The sequence below is a fragment of the Ranitomeya imitator genome, chromosome 3 (genome assembly GCF_032444005.1).
Source record: "Ranitomeya imitator isolate aRanImi1 chromosome 3, aRanImi1.pri, whole genome shotgun sequence".
Lineage (NCBI taxonomy): Eukaryota > Metazoa > Chordata > Amphibia > Anura > Dendrobatidae > Ranitomeya > Ranitomeya imitator.
This window is the reverse complement of record NC_091284.1, coordinates 417,036,715-417,053,473: the sequence shown is the minus strand read 5'-3', so window position 1 is coordinate 417,053,473 and position 16,759 is coordinate 417,036,715. Positions and strand designations below refer to the sequence as shown.

Sequence of the window (16,759 nt, the reverse complement as noted above, 5' to 3'; positions counted from 1 at the left end):
AGCATGCGCATTAGAAGCATGCATGGTGCAGAGGGATCAGTGAGAAGCTGTGCCATCCACAAGATGGCAGCGCGCTTCTATTAAAAAATAGGTGCAAAAAACAAAGGTTTTTACATAGATACTGACTGTTTTAAAAGTCAGTATCTAAAATAACTAAAAACAAACATATAATTTTATTTTTTTTAGTTTTTAATAATACTAGATTTTTGGTGATAGGCACTCTTTAAATACTTTAACACAACCAATACAACAAGCAGTTTCTCCAAATTTAACAGACAATGACATGTTTAATAACCTATGCAGTCTGAAAATTGTTCTTCCCCCTGAATAAAATTAATCATAAGAGCAAAACATTTGAAAATCAGATGTTGCCTCATGCAATCAATCATGACAGAAATAGTTAACTATCTCCGATTCCCATCAGATTACGTAGAAAGCAGGTGGTGAAAAACCCTCGAGTGGCTGCAAAAGAGCTGAAGACAGATATGTTGGCAGCAGGCAGTTATGGTTCAGTTTGCACAGTAAGGCGCTTACTAAAAATTCAAGGGCTCCAATACATACATACCTCTACTGATGCAAATGCATCTCCAATAAACTCTAAACCATATAAATAAAACTCATAAGTTTTGTGTTTCTGTTCTTTCGACTGATGAAACAAAACTGGAACGTTTTGGGCTATTGGATCAACAAGCATATGTTGAAAAGGACACCCTGCCTAAAGTAAAACATGGTGAAGACCTGGTGATGCTCTGGGCAGGAAGCCTGCAGTGTTTTAAAGGCAAGATGGATTTGATCAAGTATTAGGAAATCCTATAAAAAATGTCATGCCTTCTGGAAGAAAGCTAAAGCTTGGGCATCATTAGACCTGGTAGCAGGACAATGATCCAAATATAACTCACAGTCCACCAAGGCTTCAGAAGAGTTTCAGAAGAAGGTTTGGAAGATTCTAGACTTGCCTGATTTAAAGTTCATAGAAAATCTTTGATAGGATTTGAAGAAGGAGCAAACACAAGAAAATATTCGTGAAATTGAGGCCAGCAACCATTAGGAATGGGCTAAGATTTCTTTAGAAAGTTGCCAGAAGCTGGTGTCTGACTATGCATCAAATTTGCAGCAAGTCAAATTAGCCAATGGGTATTCTACTAAGTAAAAAATACGCTTTTCAAGAAGGGGTGGAATAATTCTGAAACTGCAGTAGTGGCAATTTATGTTGAATTTGCAGAAACCACTTGTTATTTTAGTTGTGTTGAACTATTTCAATTATTCTTGCTAATTGAAAACAGCAGAATATTTTTACACTTTGCTAATAAACCTACTTTGCAATGAGGGCTGAATTTTGATTGCAAGTGTAGCAAGTTAACAAGTGATTTTTTAAGTGAATGCTTCTTTAGTGATCCTTAGCATAGAGGAATGATGCTTGATAATTTGTAATAAATATTAAACTAAAAAAAAACACCTAATTTACAGACATTTATGACAAATATATGGGAAATATTCCAGTAGAACCTATTTTACTTTTGCTGTTTGTGTATTACAGAATGTCATTTATTTCTCATTCTTAGAGAAAATGTATAAAGTTATCAAAAGGAGGGGTGATTTGCAGCAATGACTATTTTGCACAAGATGCGTGCACCTAGGAAAAAACACTGTCTCATCATAAATGAAAAAACATGTTGACCAAATCCTTAGCCAATCATTCCCGGGGTAGATTACAAGTTAACACCTATAATTTAATTTGCCAAGTTACAGAGCAAATAGTGATCGCTGGAGACCTCTAGAGCACATTGCAGGAGAAGGTTTCTGCTAGTCTGCTTGGAAAAGGCAGGAAGCTTAAGAACTAGTAATCACTCAAGGAAATGAAAGCCAGCTCTGCCAGGAATTCCCTCTCTTCTTAGGTATACATTTTCTATTTGGGGAAGCAAGATTTACCTGTTACGGGAGGAAAGTTCAGATCCAGCACTTGTGGATTTCCTGTGCCTAGAAATATAATGGGAATAATATAGAAGAAATATCCAGAGAGCAAAACTGAAGAGAAGACTTCAGATTGTAGACTTGAACAGTTCCTTCTGGATTCCGGGATGGTAATATATTGTTTATTTTATGTAATTGACAGTTCTTTTATCTGCTAAGATGCCCGGTGTTCTACATTATATATGGACCATGCTATGTATTACTGGATTTTTGTGCCATTTTGGTAATGGAAGTTTTGTGCAAAATCATCTGAGATCAAGTTTTATCCAGAGGAAATTAAGTGGTAGAGAGAAACGTGAGATGCAGAGAGAGATATTATCCATCTTGGGGTTGCCTGGAAGACCCAGACCAGCAAATGGTGGCCAGTTCCCATCATCAGCACCGTTGTTTATGTTGGATCTTTATCATGCTATGTGCAGTGAAGAAGAAGATGATGGAGGTCAAGGGGTATCAAGGCCACTTTTCACAACTCTAAGCACCCAAAGCCCTCCACTGGGAGCAGTCATCAGCGAGGCTGATACAGTCATGAGTTTTGTCAATATGGGTAAGAACAACATTTTTTATCCTTTTTACTATATATAATATCTCAAAAAATGTTCTGGGCTTCACTGCTTTAAATGTTGAGAAGTCAAGTAATTTATCAATGAATTGTAAAGATAGCAACGCTTCTATTGTCACTAGATCATCTCTTTATATGTTGAATGTGTCTTGCAGTCAATGACCACATAAATGTCAGAACTACACAAAAATAATCTATAAACAGAAAATACAAATTATACATTTTAAGAGAGTTGATGTTAGGGTTAAGGGTTGTACACGTTTAAAGAACACATTCTCTTACATTACTAACACCTCGTGATGAATAAACATGTGTTATGGGTGGGAGTAATTCACGTTCCACAATGTACTCTTCTGTGATGGCAATTTATCGGCAAAGATCAGAGAGGTTTCACATTTTCGCCATTACTCCCATGAATGTGACAATCAAAGCTGCCATGTACAATCTTCTTGTGTTTTCCACTAGCAAGACACTCAATACATCACATTCGAAGTCAATGGGAAGGATTTAAAGATGCATGTTAGGCCAGTCTCACACGTCCAGATAATTCCGGTACCGGAATGATCCGTGTCCGTGTGTCCGAGAGCTCACGTAGGCCATCCGTGTGGCACACGTGTGCCGCCCGTGTGCCGACTGGGTACCACGTGGAGCGTGCAGGAGAAAGCGCTAGATATAAGCGCTGTCCCCTGCATCTGGTGCTGAAGCCGCCATTCATATCTTATATCCAGCAGCATTCGCTGGAAAGAAGATATGAAAAATCCTTTCTTTTTTTGTCCTCGTGTTTAAAATAAGATCAAAAAGCACAAAATATGAACGGCACTAGGTGTTATCGCAGCAGGCGGTGTAGCCGCAGCCTGAGGATTCCGCTGCAAGACTCCTATAGCACGTATATAGTCTGCAATGTTCGGGTGGTGCTCAGCATAAAAAGCAGTGAACAAATATCCAAGGAGAAAAAGGAAAATGCGGCACTCACCCAGGTAGATTGCGAATCAAAGTCCTTTATTCATCATAACGTAACAACGGACATAGTAAGGAGAGGCGGCTGGGAGAGATCAGCGGTGCGGGGAGAAAGAACAGGACTACGATCGTGGAAGCGCACAAGAGCGAAACGATCGTAGTCCTGTTCTTTCTCCCCGCACCGCTGATCTCTCCCAGCCGCCTCTCCTTACTATGTCCGTTGTTACGTTATGATGAATAAAGGACTTTGATTCGCAATCTACCTGGGTGAGTGCCGCATTTTCCTTTTTCTCCTTAAAATAAGATCGCTTATTACAGTAATGAATATGCGGCTCCACCCCTGACCGCTCATACAGGAGAAGGTGCGGCGAGGACAGGACGCTGTGAGGGAGCCGGGTGAGTATTTTATTAACAGCGGGGGGGGGAAGCACACAGGGGGTTGGAGGGGAGTGGGGACAGGGATCTTTATTTTAAACACGAGCACAAAAAAAAAGGAATTTTCATATCTTCTTTCCAGCGAACGCTGCTGGAGAGAAGAAATGAATGGCCGCTTCAGCACCACGTGGGGGGGACAGCGCTTACAGTAGCGCTGTCTCATGCACAGCACAGCGTCCGTGTGCGGTACGTGTTTTACACGGACCCATTGACTTTAATGGGTCCGTGTAATCCGTGCGCTCCCACGAACACTGACATGTCTCCGTGTTTTGCACATGGACACACGGTCCGTGAAAACACGCTGACATGTGCAGAGACACATTGCTTTCAATGTGTCTACGTGAGTCAGTGTCTCCGGTAGGTGAGGAAACTGTCACCTCACGTACCGGAGCCACTGACGTGTGAAACCGGCCTGAGACGACGGGGCATCTTTTTGAGCAATTTGTCAGTGTTTTTGCATAAAAAACACAATAATATTTTGGTTTGTTTAAAGGATTTAAAAATAGTTAATAAAAAAATGAGGAAAAAGACGTAGAAAAACACTAGAGAGAGATAGAAAAAAGATGCCTCAGGTTTACAAAACTCCAGAGAAAATGATTCCTGAAGTGTATTCTGCTTTAAAAACATTTTTTGACCCGCTGGCAAAAGACGAAGTGTGAACATACTCAGAGGCTACATTTAATTTTTTTCAGGAGTGCAATAAACATAATTTTTAAGTCAGTTTTGGAGAAGGACTTTAGGACTTTGGAAAGTTTCAACTACAAAAACTCCTGAAAAAACATGAGAGTGAACAATGCATCTTTTTCTAACATTTTTTAGTACAGATAATGGTTCAAAAATCACAAAAAAATCTAAAAAAAAAAATGAACATATTTATATAAAAACATCTTGCTATTCACATGTGCAGTCTTTTGAGCTTCATTTATAAATTTAGGATTTCAAAACAGGCCAAGTGTGTAAAAGATGTAATATGTGTATTATTAAGGTGTTTTCCACTAGGCAGATGCTCAATACAAGTCAATGGGGAGGCTAAAAGTATGTTAGGAAGATGCCTGGGTATTTTATTTTTTTTACTTTTATTAGGTTTTCTTTCTTAAAAAAAAATTATAGCATTTTTCTTCATTGCTTAATAAAGTTCAAAAAATGTCCAGAAAACCCTGGAAAATGCCCCCCCGAACATCTATAGTGAATCCATCAGCAGGTTGTTTTCTATGTAATCTGACAGCAGCACAAGGTAATGACAGATACCCCGATTCCAGTGATGTATCACTTAGTTTACTGGGTGAAGTGTTATGGACCTGGTGGTTAGGAGCACCCGGAACGACCTGATGGTTAAACTCACACAGGACAAGCTCTGGGAAGTGGGAGCTCTGCTGACCGTAACCCCTAATCCTATCACACAACTAGAAATAGCCGTGGAGCGTACCTAACACGACCTAGACGCCTCTTCACAGCCTAAGAGCTAACTAGCCCTAAAGATAGAAAATAAAGCCTACCTTGCCTCAGAGAAATTCCCCAAAGGAAAAGTCAGCCCCCCACATACATTGACTGTGAGTTAAGATGAAAGTCACAAACACAGAAATAAAACAGGTTTCAGCAAAGGGAGGCCAGACTTACTAAACAGACTGAGGATAGGAAAGGTATCTTTGCGGTCAGCACAAAAAACTACAAAAGACCACGCAGAGTGTGCAAAAAGACCTCCGCACCGACTCACGGTGCGGAGGTGCCACTCTGCATCCCAGAGCTTCCAGCTAGCAAGACAAAATGATGATAGCCAACTGGACAAGGAAACAATGAACAAATAATTCACTAGCAGGGACTTAGCTTCTGCTGGAGTAGACAGGTCACCAGAAAGATCCAAGAGCGAACTGAACCAGTACAAGAACATTGACAGCTGGCATGGAGTAACGATCTGAGTGGAGTTAAATAGAACAGCCAGCCAAAGAATAAAGTACGTCACCTGTGGAAGGAACCTCAGAAGCAGCAGCTCCACTCACAGCCACCAGAGGGAGTCCATGGACAGAACTCGCCGAAGTACCATTCATGACCACAGGAGGGAGTTCGAAAACAGAATTCAGAACAGTGAAGCAGTTGTGATAGAATCCCAGTTTTTTCTACTGTTGATCTAGCAGAGCTCAGGTGTTGATCCCTGTGTAACCTTGCCTACACCCCTGATTAGCACATTTCTATGTACATTGTATAGTGACAGAGAGCTGCAAATCGGTGCTGGGGGTTTGATTACACTAGGATGCACAAGATCAGCTGTCCTGTACTAATAATCTCCTGCTGATAATACACTGTATTGAAGCCGCAAAACAAAGCCCAGTAAGTGACACGTCGCTGGAATCAGAGTCTCTTCATCTACAACATAGTGCTCACAGATTACATATCAAAACCTACTGAAAGGAATCCATGAAGAGTCATTAGAAAAACATCAGAGAAAATGAAAATATCGTTAAGTGTCTTCTGCTTGAAAAATTGTCATTTTTAAACAGCAGAAAAGATGCAGTGTGAACGTACCATAATGGTGTGTTCATTCAGAGCATTTTGGCTGTGGTCAGACTCAGTCTGTACACGCCATAGAATTAATTCAGAAGGAGTTTTCGAGAAATTGAGCAGATTCTCCCCAAAATCCTCCAGAAAAATGCTTGAAAACTCTTCCTATTAATTTCTCTAGTAAATCTGTTTTTGCTGTTCATATGAAAAGTTTGTTTAAAAAAAAATGTTCATGTCACCTTATTGCAGCAGTTCCTAAGGGTATGTGCATATGATGTGTGTGATATCAGTAAGTTTTTAAGCAGGAAGATGCTTCAGTACATGCCTCTGTTTTCCTCAAGTGTTTTTTTTAGTGATACGGTCCTTCCTTGAGTGCATTTTGCGACATCTTTGGCCTTCGGCATTTTTATAACTTTCATAAACTAGTGAGCAGCTGTCTGAATAGAACTTAAAGGGAACCTGTCACCCCGAAAATCGCGGGTGAGGTAATCCCACCGGCATCAGGGGCTTATCTGCAGCATTCTGTAATGCTGTAGATAAGCCCCCGATGTTATCTGAAAAAGGAGAAAAAGACGTTAGATTATACTCACCCAGGGGCGGTCCCGCTGCTGGTCAGGTCGGATGGGTGTCTCCGGTCCGCTCCGGTGCCTCCTATCTTCTTTCCATGACGTCATCTTCTGATCTTCAGCCACCGCTCCGGCGCAGGCGTACTTTGCTCTGCCCTCTTGAGGGCAGACAAAGTACTGCAGTGCGCAGGCGCCGGGCCTCTGACCTTTCCGGCGCCTGCGCACTGCAGTACTATCCTCTGCCCTCAAGAGGACAGAGCAAAGTACGCCTGCGCCGGAGCCGTGGCTGAAGATCAGAAGAGGACGTCATGGAAAGAAGATAGGAGGCGCCAGAGCGGACCGGAGACGCCCATCCGACCTGACCAGCATCGGGACCGCCCCTGGGTGAGTATAATCTAACGTCTTTTTCTCCTTTTTCAGGTAACATCAGGGGCTTATCTACAGCATTACAGAATGCTGCAGATAAGCCCCTGATGCCGGTGGGATTACCTCACCCACGATTTTCGGGGTGACAGGTTCCCTTTAAGATCTTTTTTGGATTTGCTCCTGGACTCATGGTGTTCCTGGACTCCAATCTTTCTACACACAATTGTTGTTACCTTCTGTTCAAGTAAGAAAAATCCGCAATGGTCACTGATACTACTTGAGGCTGAGAAAAATAATTTTCAATTTAAATTTAATGAATATCATCTAATGAAAATCAGACATTGCTTCTCAACTGTGGTTCAAAAGAAAAAAAATGAAAATAGCTTTGACCAAAAATGATTGTACCATTAATCCATTAATTTAATATTTTGTTGTATAAGCTTTTAAGGCATTCACAGAAAAACAATTTCTGTAACTCTCAGTGAGACTCCTGCCTGTCCATAGGTAGTTTGGCCAACTATTCGTGAGCAAACTGCTCCAGGTGTGAAGGTTGCCTTCTCCAGATTGCACGTTTCAGCTCCTTTCACAGATGTTCAATAGGATTCAGATCAGATCAGAGCTCATAAAAGGTCACTTCAGAATAATCCAATGCTTTGCTATTAGCCATTATTGCAGAGGTGTCAAACTGCATTCCTCGAGGGCCGCAAACGGGTCATGTTTTCAGGATTTCCTTGTATTGCACAGGTGATAATTTAATCACCTGCACAGAATGATTCCAGCACCTTGTGCAATGCAAAGGAAATCTTGAAAACATGCATGGTCTGAGGCCCTCGAGGAATGCAGTTTGACACCTCTGCATTATTGGATGTTTTTAGCCGTATTTTAGATCATTATCTTGATGGAGCACCTATGACCTAAGACGCAGACCAAGCTTTTTAACATTGGGCAGCACATTTTGCTCCGGAATGCCTTGATAGTCTTGATACAGGAAAGAAATATATCTTGGTACCGTGTTAGCCAGTGGATAGAAAAATATTTAGAATTGAGAGTCCTCAGTGGTTGATACCTTTTAATGGCTAACTGAAAGCCATTAAAAGGTATCAACCACTGAGGACTCTCAATTCTAAATATTTTTGATAGTCTTGAGATTTCATTGTACCCTGCACAAATTCTAGACACCCTGTGTCAAATGCAGCAAAGCCGCCCCAAAACATAACCGAGTCTTCTCCATGCTTCATTTTTGCATTTGTGAACATAGAGCTGATGTGACTTGCCAAAAAGCTACAGTTTTGTCTCATCTCTCCAAAGGACATTCTCCTAGAATCTTATTTTGAGAAATTCAAGTCTCGCTTTGTTATGATTTGCATCAACAGTGGTTTCTTCTTCGGACATCTTCTTTGAAGTTCACTTTGGCCAAGACAGCGACAAATGGTGCGATCTGACACTGATGTAACTTGACATTTGTAAGTTGTTCTGGGCTCTTTTGTTACCATTCATATTATCCGTCTCTTCAATTAGTCATCAGTTTTCCTCTTGCAGACGAGATCAGGGAGATTAACTAAAGACCCATAGACCTTAAACTTCTGAATAATATGTACAACTGTAGAAACAGGAACATCAAACTGTTCCTATAGCCTTTACCTTTCACATGTTTGTCTATACTTTTCTTTCTAATCTCCAGAGGCAACCCTCAATGATCAGTGTGGTACTCAACATGATACCAAACAGCACAGTGACTACTTTTCACCCTCCAAATAGTCAGACTGACTGATTACAAGTTTGTAGACACCAGTGATGCTAATTGCAGGTCACCCCTTAGTTTAACATGTCCATATGGTAAAATTATTTCCAATATTTTCTAGGGGTGTAAATAATTTTGTCCCAATGGCATTTTCACTATGAATTAATTAATTAATTAATTCATTCATTCATTCATTCATTCATTCATTCATTCATTCATTCATTTATTTTTTAACTAAACCACAATTCAAAAACATGTAATTTGAATTAGTTCATATTAGCTGATATTCAGTAAATTTAAATTGAAACTAACTTTTGTCAGTTTCAAGTTATTGCCCTGAAGTCCGTAGTACTGTTCGAGTTCATCAACCCGAACAGAACTTGTTAAAAGGCTGCAGAGCAGCGAATCAACAAGCTTTTCCTGTGTGGGCACTTCTGGCCCCATCATATCTATGTCAAGTATTGTCATGGCTGTGATTGTCAGGCGTACTGTGTAAAAATCAAACTATATAATAATAAAAAAAGATGTGGGGTCCCCTTTATTTTTTATAACAAGCGAATGTAAAGCCAACAACTGCGAGCTACTCAGTATGTTCTGGTTGACGGGCGGAGTGCTCACATTACTAATATCACTGCTCAGCAATGCAACCAGATATCGCAGACTTGGTGGGTGTTCATCGTTAGACATCATCATTATGGATTAAAGGTTATCAAAACTAGAGGGGCCACCACACACCGTTTTTTAAATTATTTAAATAAATAATTTCAAAAAACGGCATGAGGTCCCCCCAATTTCTGATAACAAGTCAAGCTATAGCAGACAGCAAGAGGCTGGTATTCTCAGGATGGGAAGGCCCATGGATATTTGGCCCTCTCCAGCCTAAAAATAGCAGCCCCCAGCTGCCCCTAGTAACGCTTTGCCCGTCGTTACTAAACTCATAGTAAAAATTTGTGAAGACACATACAGAAAAAAGTCCTTTAATTGAACAAAACACTCCCCAACAAATCCCATTTCCCATTTTTTAACATAAAAATAATAAATCAAAGTAATCCTCACCTGTCCGCCTTTAATCCATAATGATGATGTCTCATGACTAGTGTTGAGCATTCCGATCCTGCAAGTATCGGGTATCGGCCGATATTTGCTGTATCGGAATTCCGATACCGAGTTCCGATATTTTTGTGATATCGGAAATCGGTATCGGAGTGTGCGGTACGTATGGTTCCAAGGGTCTGGAGGAGAGGAAACTCTTCTTCAGGCCCTGGGATCCATATTCATGTAAAAAATAAAGAATAAAAATAAAAAATATGGCTATACTCACCCCTCCGAAGAACCCTTGCTGTCACCGCTGCGAGCGTCAGCCTCCGTTCCTGAGAATGTAGTGAGTGAAGGACCTTCGATGACGTCGCGGTCAGGTGAGCGGTCATGACCGCGACGTCATCGAAGGTCCTTCACTCTCTGCAATTCTCAGGAAAGGAGGCGGACGCTTGCAGCGGTGACAGCCAGGGTCCTTCGGAGGGGTGAGTATAGCCATATTTTTTATTTTTATTCTTTATTTTTTACATTAATATGGATCCCAGGGTCTGAAGGAGAGTTTTCTCTCCTTCAGACCGTGGGAACCATCGACAGGGCTGCCACTAGGAATTTTGGGGCCCCATATTGGCAAAATTTTCGGGGCCCCTTGAGACTCCGCCCAGGATCCACCCCAGCCCCGCCTCCACCTCTCGAACCTTCCACAGTCCCACCAGTCTCTCTTGGAAAAACTCCACTTCTGCGCCATGTCCTCGACAATCACACATTTACAGTTCCCATCACCATATACATAACCAGCAGCTTTTGTTTTGGCCAAAAGATTTTTTAGTCTGTCACCATGACAAGGCCGACTCCTTTTGACGAGCCCTACTCTGCTGTAACTTACTAAACATTTGTGAAAATATCCAATACAATTTAAGTATATTTGTATTTATTTTTCTGTGTTTAAAATGACCAATAATATCACATACAAAGGACAAATACCACCGCACCATGACCAGACACCATATTACCAACACATAGTGACCTATAATACCACATACAAGGGACAAATACTGCCACACCATGTCCAGACCACATATTGCCACCACAGGGACCGAACAATATCACATACAAGGGCCAAATACCACCGCACCATGTCCAGATCAGATATTACCACCACATAGTGACCTATAATACCACATACAAGGGACAAATACCAACACAACATGACCAGACCACATATTACCACCACATAGTGACTGAATAATAGCACATAGTAGTATATTGCCCAGTTACGTAGTATATTGCCCAGTCACGTAGTATATTGCCCAGTCATGTAGTATATTGCACAGCGACGTAGTATACAGCACGGAGCCACGTAGTATATTGCCCAGTGACGTAGTATACAGCACAGAGCCACGTAGTATATTGCCCAGTGACGTAGTATACAGCACGAAGCCACATAGTATATTGCCCAGTGACGTAGTATACAGCACGGAGCCACGTAATATATTGCCCAGTGATGTAGTATACAGCACGGAGCCACGTAGTATATTACCCAGTGACGTAGTATACAGCACAGAGCCACGTAGTATATTGCCCAGTGACGTAGTATACAGCACAGAGCCACGTAGAATATTGCCCAGTGACGTAGTATACAGCACGGAGCCACGTAGCATATTGCCCAGTGACGTAGTATACAGCACGGAGCCACGTAATATATTGCCCAGTGACATAGTATACAGCACAGAGCCACCTAGTATATTGCCCAGTGACATAGTATACAGCACGGAGCCACGTAGTATATTGCACAGTGACGTAGTATACAGCGCGGAGCCACGTAGTATATTGCCCAGTGACGTAGTATACAGCACGAAGCCACGTAGTATATTGCCCAGTGACATAGTATACAGCACAGAGCCACGTAGTATATTGCCCAGTGACATAGTATACAGCACGGAGCCACGTAGTATATTGCCCAGTGACATAGTATACAGCACAGAGCCACGTAGTATATTGCCCAGTGACATAGTATACAACACGGAGCCACGTAGTATATTGCCCAGTGACGTAGTATACAGCATGGAGCCACGTAGTATATTGCCCAGTCACGTAGTATATTGCCCAATGATGTAGTATATTGCCCAGCCACGTAGTATATTGCCCAGCCACGTAGTATATTGCCCAGTCACGTAGTATATTGCCCAGCCACGTAGTAAACAGCGTGGAGCCACGTAGTATATTGCCCAGTCACGTAGTATATTGCTCAGCCACGTAGTATATTGCCCAGCCACGTAGTATATTGCCCAGCCACATAGTATATTGCCCAGCCACGTAGTACATTGCCCAGCCTTGTAGTATACAGCACAGAGCCACGTAGTATATTACCGAGCCACGTATGTCACAGGTTAAAAAATAAACATACTCACCTCAGCGTCCCGTCTGTCCGCCTTCTGGGATCAAACTGCGCTGTGCCGATGGGTGCGCGGCTGCCGCCATCTTCCGTTCCCAGGATGCTTTGCGAAATTACCCTGATGACTTAGTGGTCTCGCGAGACTGCTAGGTCTTCTGGTTAATTTCGCAAAGCATCGCTGGGAAAGGAAGATGGCGGCAGGCGCAAGCGGACAACGGAGGGTGAGTATAGCAGGTTTTTGTTTACTATTTTTAACATTACTTTTTTTTTTTACTATTGATACCTCATAGGCAGCATCAATATTAAAAGGTTGGGGACACACAGGGTTAATAGCAGCGGTTACGGAGTGCGTTACCCGTGACATAACGTGGTCCGTTACTGCCGGCATTAACCCTGTGTGAGCGGTGGCTGGAGGGGAGTATGCGGGCGACAGGCACTGACTGCGGGGAGTAAGGAGCGGCCATTTTCTTCCAGACTGTGCCTGTCGCTGATTGGTCGCGGCAGCCATGACAGGCAGCTGACAGACAGACAGACGGACAGACGGAAGTGACCCTTAGACAATTATATAGTAGATGTTTAGAACAAAGTAAAATATGGATAAACTTTTTTGTGTTTTATAATTTGGGGTCCATTACCTCTCCATCATCAATAACTTCCCTGCAGCTGCTCCATCCCTCATCTCCCACCTATTATCACAGCAGAGACCCCATGCTCCCCCTGTATTATACTACCCCCCATCCCATTATTTGCTCCTTGCTGTCCTGTATAGATGTCAGGACTGGAGTGACAGTTCTCCGTGACTCCGTGAGCACAGAGCTGCACAACTGCCAGACGGGGGAGGAGGAGAGACCTGAATTAGCGCCAGCAGATGCAGCCGCCGGAAGCCTCTTCTCACTGGTCGCAGTCTCCTCACTTCTCCTGCTCTCTGCCTCAGCCCGCCCGACGACAACACACGCCACACGTGACTCCTCTGGAATGAGGAAGTGCTCACAGTGTGTAACGAGACGTCGGGACCATGATGCACCCGGGCCCCGCAAATTAAAGGTACAGTGCGCATTTCTCTCTGCCGGATACATTAACAACGCTGTAGGTGTAACTTTAAATCACCACAGTGTTGTTATGTATCTTGTCTGCGGCAGCTTTAAACAAAATATCCCAGGGGCCCGATGAGCATTAGCAAAGAGAGGGGGGCCCGCCCAGACCGGGCTGCCAGCGTGTGTGGGCCCCCCCTTTTTGCTTCAGCTCATCGGGCCCCATACTGTAGTGATGGCTGTAATGCCCTGATGGCGGCCCTGACCATCGAGGATACATTCCGATATTTGTGTCCCATTGACTTGTATTGGTATCGGAACTCGGTATCGGCGAGATCCGATATTTTGCCAGTATCGGCCGATACCATCCGATACCGATACTTTCAAATATCGGAAAGTATCGCTCAACACTACTCATGACGAATTCCTACTCTGCTACATCTGGATGTATTGCTGAGTGATGACATGAGTAATATGACCGCTCATCCCAGCAGCCAGAACACACTGAGCTTAACGTGAAAACGTGGCTGCAGTGACGAGTGGTGACATCATTAAGGTTACTGGCAGTCACGCGCAGCCATGTTTTCACGCTAAGCTCAGTGTGTTCTGTCTGCTGGGATGAGCGGTCACATTACTGATGTCACCCCTCAGCAATGCAACCAGATGTAGCCGATCTGGTGTTCGTCATTAGACATAATCATTATTAACCCCTTCCCGACCTGTGACACAGCGTATGCGTCATGAAAGTCGGTGCCAATCCGACCTGTGACGCATATGCTGTGTCACAGAAAGATCGCGTCCCTGCAGATCGGGTGAAAGGGTTAACTCCCATTTCACCCGATCTGCAGGGACAGGGGGAGTGGTAGTTTAGCCCAGGGGGGGTGGCTTCACCCCCCCGTGGCTACGATCGCTCTGATTGGCTGTTGAAAGTGAAACTGCCAATCAGAGCGATTTGTAATATTTCACCTAAAAAACTGGTGAAATATTACAATCCAGCCATGGCCGATGCTGCAATATCATCGGCCATGGCTGGACACACTAATGTGCCCCCACCCCACCCCACCGATCGCCCCCCCAGCCCCCCGATCTGTGCAGCGCTCCCCTCCGTCCTGTGCTCCGCTCCCCCGTCCTCCTGTCCGCTCCCCCCGTGCTCCAGTCAACCCCCCCCTGCACTCCGATCACCCCCCCGCACAGCGATCCCCCCGTGCTCCGATCACCCCCCCTGCACAGCGATCCCCCACCCCGTGCTCCAATCCACCCGCACTCACACCGATCCTCATCCGTGCTCCGACGCCCCCCACCCCGTGCTCCGACGCCTCCCCCCGTGCTCCGACGCCCCCCCCCATGCTCCAACGCCCCCCCGTGCCCTGATCTCCCCCCCCCTTATACTTACCGAGCCTGCCGGTGTCCGTCTTCTTTCCTGGGCGCCGCCATCTTCCAAAATGGCGGGCGCATGTGCAGTGCGCCCGCCGAATCTGCCGGCCGGCAGATTCGTTCCAGAGTGAATTTTGATCACTGAGATATAACCTATCTCAGTGATCAAAATAAAAAAATAGTAAATGACCCCCCCCCCTTTGTCACCCCCATAGGTAGGGACAATAAAAAAAATAAATTTTTTTTTTTTTTTCACTAAGGTTGGAGTTAGAACTAGGGGTAGGGTTAGGGGTAGGGGTAGGGTTAGGGTTAGGGTTAGGGGTAGGGGTAGGGGTAGGGTTAGGGTTAGGGCTAGAGTTAGGGGTAGGGTTAGGGGTAGGGTTAGGGTTCGGGATATGCACACGTATTCTGGTCCTCTGCGGATTTTTCCGCAGAGGATTTGATAAATCCGCAGTGCTAAACCGCTGTGGATTTACCGTGGTTTTTCTGCGCATTTCACTGCGGTTTTACAACTGCGATTTTCTATTGGAGCAGTTGTAAAACCGCTGCGGAATCCGCAGAAAGAAGTGACATGCTGCAGAATGTAAACCACTGCGTTTCCGTGCTGTTTTTCTGCAGCATGTGTACAGCGATTTTTGTTTCCCATAGGTTTACATTGAACTGTAAACTCATGGGAAACTGCTGCGGATCCGCAGCGTTTTCCGCAGCGTGTGCACATACCTTTAGAATTAGGCTATGTGCACACGGTGCGGATTTGGCTGCGGATCCGCAGCAGTGTTCCATCAGGTTTACAGTACCATGTAAACATATGGAAAACCAAATCCGCTGTGCCCATGGTGCGGAAAATACCGCGCGGAAACGCTGTGTTGTATTTTCCGCAGCATGTCAATTCTTTGTGCGGATTCCGCAGAGTTTTACACCTGTTCCTCAATAGGAATCCACAGGTGAAATCCGCACAAAAAACACTGGCAATCCGCGGTAAATCCGCAGGTAAAACGCAGTGCCTTTTACCCGCGCATTTTTCAAAAATGGTGCTGAAAAATCTCATACGAATCCGCAACGTTGGCACATAGCCTTAGGGTTAGGGTTGGGTTGGAATTAGGGTTGTGGTTAGGGTTAGGGGTGTGTTGGGGTTACGGGTGTGTTGGGGTTAGGGTTGTGATTAGGGTTACGGCTACAGTTGGGATAAGGTTTAGGGGTGTGTTGAGGTTAGTGTTGGAGTTAGAATTGAGGGGTTTCCACTGTTTAGGCACATCAGGGGGTCTCCAAACGCAACATGGCGCCACCATTGATTCCAGCCAATCTTGTATTCAAAAAGTCAAATGGTGCTCCCTCACTTCCGAGCCCCGACGTGTGCCCAAACAGTGGTTTACCCCCACATATGGGGTACCAGCATACTCAGGACAAACTGCGCAACAATTACTGGGGTCCAATTTCTCCTGTTACCCTTGAGAAAATAAAAAATTGCTTGCTAAAACATAATTTTTGAGGAAAGAAAAATGATTTTTTATTTTCATGGCTCTGCGTTGTAAACGTCTGTGAAGCACTTGGGGGTTCAAAGTGCTCAGCACATATCTAGATAAGTTCCTTGGGGGGTCTAGTTTCCAAAATGAGGTCACCTGTGGGGGGTTTCTACTGTTTAGGCACACCAGGGGCTCTGCAAACGCAACGTGACGTCCGCAGACAATTCCATCAAAGTCTGCATTTCAAAAGTCACTACTTCCCTTCTGAGCCCCGACGTGCGCCCAAACAGGGGTTTACCCCCACACATGGGGTATCGGCGTACTCAGGAGAAACTGGACAACAACTTTTGGGCTCCAATTTCTCCTGTAACCC

General features: G+C 44.1%; 1 protein-coding gene across 3 annotated transcripts in view; it reads left to right on the top strand.

Moving 5' to 3' along the window:
* Nucleotides 1–1,757: 1,757 nt before the first annotated feature.
* Nucleotides 1,758–16,759, top strand: part of LOC138670128 (bone morphogenetic protein 8A-like) — a 213,992-nt gene continuing 198,990 nt past the window's right edge. For 2 of the 3 annotated variants that reach the window (XM_069757178.1, XM_069757180.1), the window contains exon 1: nt 1,774–2,515. In XM_069757178.1, the coding sequence (XP_069613279.1) occupies nt 2,131–2,515 (385 nt within the window). In that variant the 5' untranslated portion in view covers nt 1,774–2,130. Of the gene's footprint in view, nt 2,516–16,759 lie in introns of all 3 variants that reach the window. The other variant, XM_069757179.1, reaches the window with a different exon arrangement.